This window comes from Trachemys scripta, chromosome 10 (genome assembly GCF_013100865.1).
Source record: "Trachemys scripta elegans isolate TJP31775 chromosome 10, CAS_Tse_1.0, whole genome shotgun sequence".
NCBI classification, from domain to species: Eukaryota; Metazoa; Chordata; order Testudines; family Emydidae; genus Trachemys; species Trachemys scripta.
Genome location: NC_048307.1, coordinates 31,675,369 through 31,685,403, shown reverse-complemented (window position 1 = coordinate 31,685,403; position 10,035 = coordinate 31,675,369). Strand labels below are relative to the sequence as shown.

Below are 10,035 nucleotides of genomic sequence, written 5' to 3'. Positions count from 1 at the left end.
AAAAAGAACAGGAGTACTTGTGGCACCTTAGAGACTAACAAATTTATTTGAGCATAAGCTTTCGTGGAGCTTATGCTCAAATAAATTTGTTAGTCTCTAAGGTGCCACAAGTACTCCTGTTCTTTTTGTGGATACAGACTAACAGCTGCTGCTCTGAAACCTTCCAATTTTTAAAGGATGCCTTTTTTCCCCCTCTAACTTTTTCTTTTACTCTGTTGTTTAGCGATGGTGGCATTCTTTTGGTTCTCTTCCCCCCTTTTTTGTTTGTTTGTTTTTGTTTGGGACATACATTTAATTGAGCCTCTATTATGATGTTTCTAAATAGTTTCCATGCAGCTTGCAGGCATTTCACTCTTGTGACTGATCCTTTTAATTTCCGTTGAACTAACTTCCTCATTTTTGTGTAGTTCCCCCTATTGAAGTTCAATGTTACTGGGGTAGGTTTCTTTGGTATTTTCCCCCCTTACAAGATTGTTAAATTTAATTACATGGTCACTATTACCGAATAGTTCAGCTATATTCACCTCTTGGACCAGATCCTGTGTGCCATTTAGGACTAAAACAAGAATTGCCTCTCCCCTTGTGCGTTACAGGACTAGCTGCTCGAAGAAGCAGTCATTAATGGTGTCTAGAAATTTTATCTCTGCATCATGTCCTAAGGTGACATATACCTAGTCAACATGGTGATAGTTGAAATCCCCCATTATTATTAGGTTTTCTGTTTTTGTAACCTTTCTAATCTCCCTGAGCATTTCTCTATCACCATCAACATCCTGGTCAGCTGATCAGTAGTATATGCCTACTGCTATACTCATTACTCAAGCATGGAATTTCTATCCATAGAGATTCTAAAGGTACAATTTGATTCATTTAAGATTTTTACTATATTGTACTCTATGATTTCTTTCACTCCCCAGCAGCGTGACCTACTCTGGCATTCCTGTATATTTTGTACCTGGTATTACCACGTCCCATTGATTATCATCGTTCCACCAAGTTTCTGTGATGCTTATTATATCAATATCCTCATTTAATACCAGGTAATCACAAAAAGAAGAACAGGAGTACTTGTGGCACCTTAGAGACTAACAAATTTCTTAGAGCATAAGCTTTCGTGGACTACAGCCCACTTCAGGTAATCACGTTCACCCATCTTTGTATTCAGACTTCTCTAGACTTCTAACCTTTCTATTCTAACTGAGATTCCCCTGTTTATGCATCCAATGATTGCATTACCCCTTTTGGCCACAGCATTGCATGGGGAGCTCATGTTCAGTGGATTATCCATCATAACTCCCAATTCTTTTTCAGACTCACTGCTTCCTAGAATACAGTCTCCCCATCCTGTAAGTATGGCCTACATTCTTTGTTCCTAGCTGTAGACATTTACATTTAGCCATACTAAAATGCATTTTGTTTGCTTGTGCCCAGTTTACCAAGCAAACCAGACTGCTCTGTATCAGTGATCCGTCCTCTTCATTATTTACCACTCCCACAGTTTTTGTGGAATCTGCAAACTCTACCAGCAATGATTTTCTTTTCTATCATGTCATTAATAAAAATGTAAATGGCATAGGGCCAAGAACTGATCTTTGTTGAATCGCACTAGAACTGCATCCCCTTGATGATAGGTCTTAAAATGTAATTGTAAATGGGACTCATCAGTTAGCTAGCTTTTAATCCATGTTATGTGTGCCATGTTAATTTTATAGTTCTAATTTTATAGTTTTTTAATCACATCATGCAGTAACAAGTGAAATGCCTTACAGAAATCTAGTACATCAACATTATTATCTTTATCAATCAAACTTGTATTCTCATCAAAAAAAAGATATCGAGTGAGTTTGATAGGATCTATTTTCCAAAAATCCATGTTAATTGCCATGAATTATATTACACTCCTTTAATTCTGGAGTTATGGGACTGCAGAGGGTTAGAATGGCAGGTATTATACAATGTGGTCTCTGGAAGCCCACTATCCTCTCACTGCAGTACTGGTCACGACAGCACTTGCTGGGATGCTGCTTAATAAATGATCATACCATTCACTGACAGAGGCAGAGACCTATTAAGTCATCCAGTCCAACCATACCAAACCTTTTGAGACACTTTACGTTATCAGACTAAGACCTCAGCTGTGCCAGCCAGTGCCCAGCGCCTGCCATTCAATGGTGCATTGTGCCCAAACTTGCAGCTGCCCAAGTGCCACTGTGGGTCAGAGCTCACAGTTGGATGGGAGGTGGACGGCAGCAGTATAGTAAGATCTAGCTCAGAGGCTAATCGAGCTCAGGAGAAGCCAAGACTCAAAGCAGCAGCCCCAAGAGCCTGAATCTGCAGTGCTGGGAAGCCCAGCTAGACTCCACTGGCTGCCCACACACTCGTCTGCCCAACCACACAGAATTCTTTGTCTTTGGTGAAGTCTGGCAAAGTTACAATATTGAGAGTTTACAGCTTTCCTGATACAGCAACACTTCTCATGGAAACAGACAGGCCTTCGGCGAACCCAAAGGCAGGGGGTACGATGCCTTCAAAGGAGGTGTGGGGAACACTGCTCCTGGGGACAGGCGATGGTTGTGACAGACTAGGGCCAGGGCCCTCGTTAGCCATACGCAAAGTACGCAGCTGTGTAGGGCACCAGGAAACTTGCCCCACCTCTTCCCACCCCTGCTCCATCCCAGCCCCGCCTCTTCCCGCCCCTGAAGAGTGCAGCAGGGCTGGGCCTGCATTCACCGGCAGTGGGAAGTGCAGGGACCCGGCCCCAGCTCGCTCCGCGCTGCCTGTAAGTGCTGGGGGTGATTCCTCCCTGCTCCCCAAGCCAGCCCCCTCTCACCCTGCGGAGGCCTTGGGCCAGCCCCACCCACCCCTGTGGAGGCTTGGGGCCCCCCCCCCACCCCACAGGGGGGCTATGTAGGGCCCCAGAATAGGTAGGGACGGCCCTGACTAGGGCCATCAGCCTACAAGTGGCATCTCTCACTCTCTCCTGTTGAGGCTATTCCACTGTGTATAAATACAGACAATCACTGGGCCAGAGAGAGCAAGCAAGAATGACTCTATAGTCTGGTGCAGGGGTAGGCAATCTAAGGCACGCGTGCCAAAGGTGGCACGTGAGCTGATTTTCAGTGGCACTCACACTGCCCGGATCCTGGCCACCGGTCCGGGGGGCTCTGCATTTTAATTTAATTTTAAATGAAGCTTCTTTAACATTTTAAAAACCTTATTTACTTTACATTCAACAATAGTTTAGTTATATATTATAGACTTATAGAAAGAGGCCTTCTAAAAATGGTGAAATGTATTACTGGCACACGAAACCTTAAATTAGAGTGAATAAATGAAGACTTGGCACACCACTTCTGAAAGGTTGCCAACCCCTGGTCTGGTGGTTAGGGCTCCCATCTGGGAGGTGAGACACCCAAGTTAATGTTTTTGTTCCAATGACTATTTATACACAGTGGAACAGTTTCCACAGGAGAGATTGAGCCCCATATCAGAACATCCCATAGCTCCATGGTTAGGGCACTCTCCTGCAGCATGGAAAATCCAAATCCACATCCCTGCTCGACATCGGGCAGAGGGAGGAATTGAACTTGGGTCTCCCATACCTCAGGCCAGTGCCCTAATGACTGGGCTGCAGCTTATAAGGGAGACACTGCCACCACCTCCTCATAAAAAAATGCTTTTGGCCAAAACTATTTGGTGAACGTATGTCAAATTCACAGTTTCAGTTTGTTGAAAATGCATTACACATAGATTTTAAATGCACAAGAAGCATACACAAGTGCAAAACACAGAGGGAGGAACTAACCCTTCAAAAAATCAGGAGTTGCAGCTCAGGCAAATTCCCCTCTGGGCTGATAGCAGCCCCGAAGGAATTTTAAAGGGAGGGGATTAGAATCAACCTCCATGGATGCCAGGTTATACATACATGGTGATCTCCATACTGGTGCACTCAGGTCCTTTTCCCTTGGACGCCTGCAGGAGAAAGCGCAGCAGTACCGTGTCCTCCGGCACCTGGAAGCGGAAGAGTTTGGTGTTCCCATACCAGCTGTAGAAGGACAGCTTCTGGGCACTCTGAGAAAAATACTCAGAGATGTACAGGAGGTCTGGAAGGAAGAGAGCAGAACACAGGTTAGGGACCCTTCATGCAGGTCCTATCCACAGGGCATTCTAGTGTCGCTGGAAAGAACCCTGTTACTTCACCGACTTCTCACACAGGACCCTGTGTTCTCACCTCCTGCCACAATCCAGTCAGTCACCTATGTGCCACCTTAGCCCTGCTCCTGTGAGAGGGACAGTCAACACCGTCAGCATTAACCAGACACAGATGCCAATCTCACTACTCCTTTCACACTGCAAGATCACACTCTCATGCAGGCCGAGCCTTCAGTAGCCAGGATATGTCAGAGGAGGAGGAAAGGGCATCCTCAGCACTGCCTAGCTGGATAGACACGTTACATCCCGTGCAGTCTAGTTACCGGATAACCTGGGAATCAAGGTAGAAGGGAGGGGACCAAGGACAGAGACAGCCCGGAGGGACCCTCTGGAGGGGAAGGGGAGAAGCCAGCCAGGGAGATGCTAATATCACAGTCAAACATGATGGAGGCAGTAAAGCCACCAAGCAAACAGCCACAAAAGCCCAGCAGCAGGTGGATGCAATTAATAATTGGGCCAAAATGAGCTGGCTGGACCCAGGAGGATGAGGCTCACACAGAGGCCTTGGATTAGGTATGCAGAAGTCATTAGTGGCTTTGGGGCATGGATAGGACTTTGCATCTCAGTGACTGGCTGTGGCATCACTAAAAAAAGAACCGTGTCTTACTGCCCTTGATTGCACTGTCACTCCCATCCCTTGGCTGGTTGCAAGGGTATTAGTGCTTTGTAGCACACTTTCACAATTTCTTTGAAATTTAAGACCACATTTAGAATGACAAAAGCTTATACAATCCTCAGCCCCCAACTTCTCTCTTTCAAATGCACCTTCCAATGCCTGGCCTTGCTCCCTAGCCCTGAAAAGCCAACAAGACATGGTCAGACACAAGGTGGCTCATGGTAACTCAGGGCGTGCACTAGCACACAGAGCTAGGCACTGAGGGTCCATAGCCATGGACTCCGCAGAGTCTCCTGGGGAAGCAGGGCTCTGAACTGATGGGCCAGGCCAGTCTACTGGCCTGATTATTACACCTGGGAGGTTCAACAGAGTAGTTGGAGGCCAGATCTACACTAACCCCCTAATTCGAACTAAGGTACGCAACTTCAGCTACATGAATAACGTAGCTGAAGTTCAAAGTACCTTAATTCGAACTTACATCGGTCCACACGCGGCAGGCAGGCTCCCCCGTCGACTCCGCGGTACTCCTCTCATCTAGCTGGAGTACCGCAGTCGACGGCGAGCACTTCCGGGTTCGACTTATCGCGTCCAGACAAGACGTGATAAGTCGAACCCAGAAGTTCAATCGCTCGCCGCCGAATTACCGGGTAAGTGTAGACCTACCCTGAGTCACGCTGCCCAAGACAGACATGGAGATCAAACTCAAGTTTCTCTTGTCCAGTAACTAGGGGACACAGCTCCCAGGTGGGGTGAAAAGTTCAGCCCTAATCAAAATTTATAGGACACAGCAGCCAGAAGGCTATTGTGGATACAGAGCACTTAGGGTACATCTACACTGCTATAAGAGACCTGCAGGATGGCTGCAGCTAGCTTGGCTCAGCGGGCTCGGGCTGTGGGTCTGTAAAACTGTAGTGTAGACATATGGGCTTGGGCTCGAGCCCAGGCTCTGAGACCCTGCCAGAAGGATACATCTCATAACCCAGGCTCCAGCCCAAGCCTGAATGTCTATGCTACAATTTTATAGCCCCACGAGCCCGAGTCACCTGACCTGGGCTCTGAGACTGGATGCCAAGGGTTTCTCATTGCAGTCTAGACATACCCTAAATGACTGGTGCTGGGAAGAGAGCATGGAGGCAGAGAATTAGCAGACTGCGCTCCGGTTTCTGCCCGTGTGCATTGGAACAAGTGGCCCAGGCCATTCTATGCCTGCAGGGAGCGCAGGCTTCCTAACATTCAGCAATGTTCTGGGGAGAGGGGAGAAGGCGGCACCACTTCACACTCCTCCCAAATTCCATTACTACCTCTTTCTACCCACAATTTCCTTGGCACCAGGGGAAGATGGCCCCTTTGAGACCAATTTCACTTCTATTGGGAAAGAAACAGAGCAGTGGGTGTTGTTTAACCTGTGCTGTTAAGGCTATGGCAGCTTCATAAAGGGCCTGCTTAGAGCAGAACATATGCTGGGCTGGTCCCCAAGCAGCGTTTGGAGCCCAGAGCCTAAGAAATTAGGGGAGCCTATTGCCAACAGGAAACATGATTGATACCTCAAAGCAGGAACTGGCCTGGCCTGCACTCAAGGCACTGCAATTTGACAGGGTAATCATGGGTTTAATTTCTTGGCACACAGGCCCAGTTTTTCCACTCAGCAATTCAGGCTCTCAGTTTCTTAGTGCAGACGGAGCTCCCTGGTCTGCAGAAAAACAGCTTGAGAGTGTAAGTTAAGAGAGGGGAACTGCTCTCACTCGATTCAATGGGGGTGATAAGTCTTGAGCCCGAGGAGAACCATTCCAATAACATTCTTTAATATTTCATACCCGGTTAATGCTTTTATCCAGGGGGATCAGCTGTAGGGAACAGTTGGTAGCGGTACTGTTGGACCCAGAGGGCACTGTGTTCATGTGGGGTGGATAGTAGATCTATAAACTTCTATTTCTGGTTCTGCTACTGACCTGCAGGGTGACCATGCACCAGTCACTGCACCTCTCTGTGCCCAGTTTCCCCATCTGTACAATGGGATCATGATGCTTACCTTCTTTGTAAAGCACTTTCAGATGATGAGTACTATACCAGAGCTAGGTAATATTATATTTGCTTCTCAGGGTTATTTGATTTGTTCTGGGGAACTGAGGGGTCTCTATTTATCATGTTAATTTAAGATTGCCAAGGACAAGCATGGGACAGGCACTTTTGGAGTTTACAAACACACAAGAAAGTTGATAGCTATTGGAGAGCAACAGCGGCTCTTCCTCTTCTCCCCGCCCCTGCTTTGACCCTAGCCAATAGATCTCAAAAGTTGCTGAGAGCAGCATCACATAGCAGCCTCCGGTGACATAGGGAGTCAGAATGACTCAGACTTATTTCTCTTTACCTGCCCTTTAGAAAAATAAACTAGGCTGTGAGTAGTTCTTGTCCTTTCTCCTTTCCTTCTCCACTCCTCCCTACCCAGGGACTGCTCCACCTGCCCTACTGTCATGCTGCTCCCCCTCTTCCCAGGAACTCTACTGCGGGCTTTTGAGATTAGCTAGTAGAGCATTACACTTTATAAATGAAACAAACATTTAAAGCAGCCACTGCCTATAAGCACCAGGGGATCTGGTTGGGGGAAGAACAGGTAGACAGAGATATGGGGAGATGGAAGAGCCACACAGTTGTCTGCACCAGTTTAAATGAACTTGAAAAATACTTCAGCTAAACCTGCACAAATTGTGCATAGACAAGGCCTTTGCCATTTCTTAGATCATCTCCATCCTCCCCTAAGGATAGCTAAAGGCACTGAAATAATTCCTTGACCTCCTTGGGATGATTTGGCTTTGAACAGGTTAACGCTAGAGCTCTACTGGATAGGTGCTAAGCACAGCTGTTAGTGCAGGGGGATTGAGCAGAGCCAGACAGCAGTTGGGAGCAGAGCCAGTGGGTGCAGGTCAGAATCTTAGACAATTAGGGTTGGAAGAGACCTCAGGAGGTCACCTAGTCCAACCCCCTGCTCAAAGCAGGACCAACCCCAGCGAAATCATCCGGAGGTTGGATCTGACAGAACCTGAAAAGGGAACAGCCTTTCTGCAGTTTTAATGTCAGTTCCTGACCCTGACGTGACAGGCTCTGCTCCCAGCTGCTGTGTGGAGCAATGTCAATCAGTCTACACCTGGCTTATTCTGTCAGCTTCATTTGGTAAACTGGTGCAAACCCCTGCCAGTGAACCAATTTTCAATACAACTGTAGATAATCCAGTGTAACCTGTGTATAGACAAACATCAGAGCTGGCTTCCCTTTCACATGACTTTTTAGAGGAGCATTCCAAGAATCCAGCTCTGGGTGCTGGATGTTGTACAAACACAGTAAGGGACTCACAGTCCAGGTCAGTCATGAGACACATGGGGATGAAATAAGGCACGGGGAAGGACAGAATAATTATAGTAGGAGCGTGTTCTCATGTAGTCTAGCTACTTGCACAGAGCAGCTCAGGACCTGCCTAGCTACATCCCAAGGACAGATAAGGCCAGTGGGATTTAAAGGGAGATGCAGAGAAAAGAGATGAATTGAGACAAACCATTGTGAGCAGAACTACACTGTACACAGGGTGAGCTGGGCATGGAAGCAGTTGCAAAGAATGACAAATTCCCAGGCAGATGAAAGGCAATGCCCTTCCCCCTACCCATGAGTGATTGAGGAGGTGATGCCAGGGGCAGCTCCCCCCACCAGTTACAGCTCATCAGCGATTAGTGAGATGGCATTCGCTTGGCTCAAGTATGGTGCAGCTATATGATTAGAACCCTGCATGGATATAAAATTTGTATCCACGTCTGATCTGCGATCCACAAACATGGTCCACAGATATAAAGCAGGTATCTGCAGATTTGCAGGGCTCTAAGTATGATGGGTTGTCTCTCTTTTTAAAATAAAGGAAACCCCACTTTCTTTGTTCATGCCTTCAGTTGGGCTGGCTTCCTCATGACGACATCATCCCCAGGAATGGAAAATCCCTGCTGGGAAAGTTTGTTCATTTGGCCCTTAGAAATTCCCCTTTGGCTCTCAGATCAGAGCCTGATTTCCAGCTGTGTGTTGGAGGTCTAATGGCTCTGTCCACCCCCCACCACCAGAAGTGCACTGTGCCCGGGGAAGAAGGGTGGCAGCTTAAGAGCGGGGTCGGTTAACCCACCAAACAGCATGCCAGAGGAGGCTGGGGCTAGAGCACAGCTGTACCAAGAGCTGGCTCCCAGTGCTCATCAGCAACTTGAACAAACACTGCAAACAATGAGGGAGTAGCCAGAGAAGCTCGAAAGATAATTCTGTCAAAGGATAACCAAGGCCAAACATAAACCTTAAAGAAGCAGCTTCCTTAAAACAGCCTGTGTCAGCAATGACTGCAAATACCCTGAGCTATCCTGTTGCACTCAAGACAGTCAGCCCACACTGGGCTCTCCAGGGCAGCGGAGACTCTACTGTATCACAGCCATGGGAGTTGTTAGAGTCACAGAGAGAGTACAAAGACTAGAGATCAACTATCATACAAACTCCACTACGTAACCAGTGGCAGCTCAATGCAGAACACAGCAGACAGCTAACGCTCCATTAAAAACAATGTTGGGTGGGTCTGAAGAGAGGGTTCAAATCACATGTCAATTATCTCCTTATTTCCAAAGGCTGAGGAGTGGGATCCCAAAAAATCTTGGGGCATGGACTGTGTCTTCGTTCTGTGTACACCACCTATAGCACAGTGGGTAGGGTTACCATTCGTCCGGATTCCCCCGGACATGTCCGGCTTTTTTGAGTTAAAAATAGCGTCCGGGGGGAATTTGTCAATGTCCGGATTTCCCCCCATGCAGAGCGCGCGCGGCTTACAGGGCAGCCGGCTGGATCGTGCCACTCGCACGGGGCTCCAGCAGCCAAAGCCCCTCCTCCACTTCCCCCTCCTCTCCCCTGCAACTTGAGACCACTCCCCTCCTCTATCTCTCTCCCTCCCTCCCCCCTCTGCATTCGCAGATCGCCGGCGGGCCATTCGCCTCGGGCCTCTGGCAGTCTGGAGCTCTGACCCTGCTCCCCTCCCCCGCTGCCAAGCGCGCTGCTCTGCAGCACAGTAAGGGGGCCAGGGGGTCAGAGAAGCGGCAGGGAGGTTCTGGGGGGGGGGATAGTCAAGAGACAGGGAGCAGGGGGAGGGTTGGATGGGTCAGGAGTTCGAGGGGGGCTGTCTGGGGGTTGGGGGTGTAAGG

The 10,035-nt window shown here is 48.1% G+C and overlaps 1 protein-coding gene across 2 annotated transcripts in view; it reads right to left on the bottom strand.

The window, feature by feature from the left end:
* PGAP6 (post-glycosylphosphatidylinositol attachment to proteins 6) overlaps positions 1–10,035 on the bottom strand; it is a 52,739-nt gene that overhangs the window by 35,838 nt on the left and 6,866 nt on the right. Inside the window, exon 3 of one of the 2 annotated variants that reach the window (XM_034783469.1) lies at positions 3,926–4,104. In XM_034783469.1, coding sequence (XP_034639360.1) covers positions 3,926–4,104 — 179 coding nt within the window. The remainder of the gene's footprint in view (positions 1–3,925; positions 4,105–10,035) is intronic. The other variant, XM_034783470.1, reaches the window with a different exon arrangement.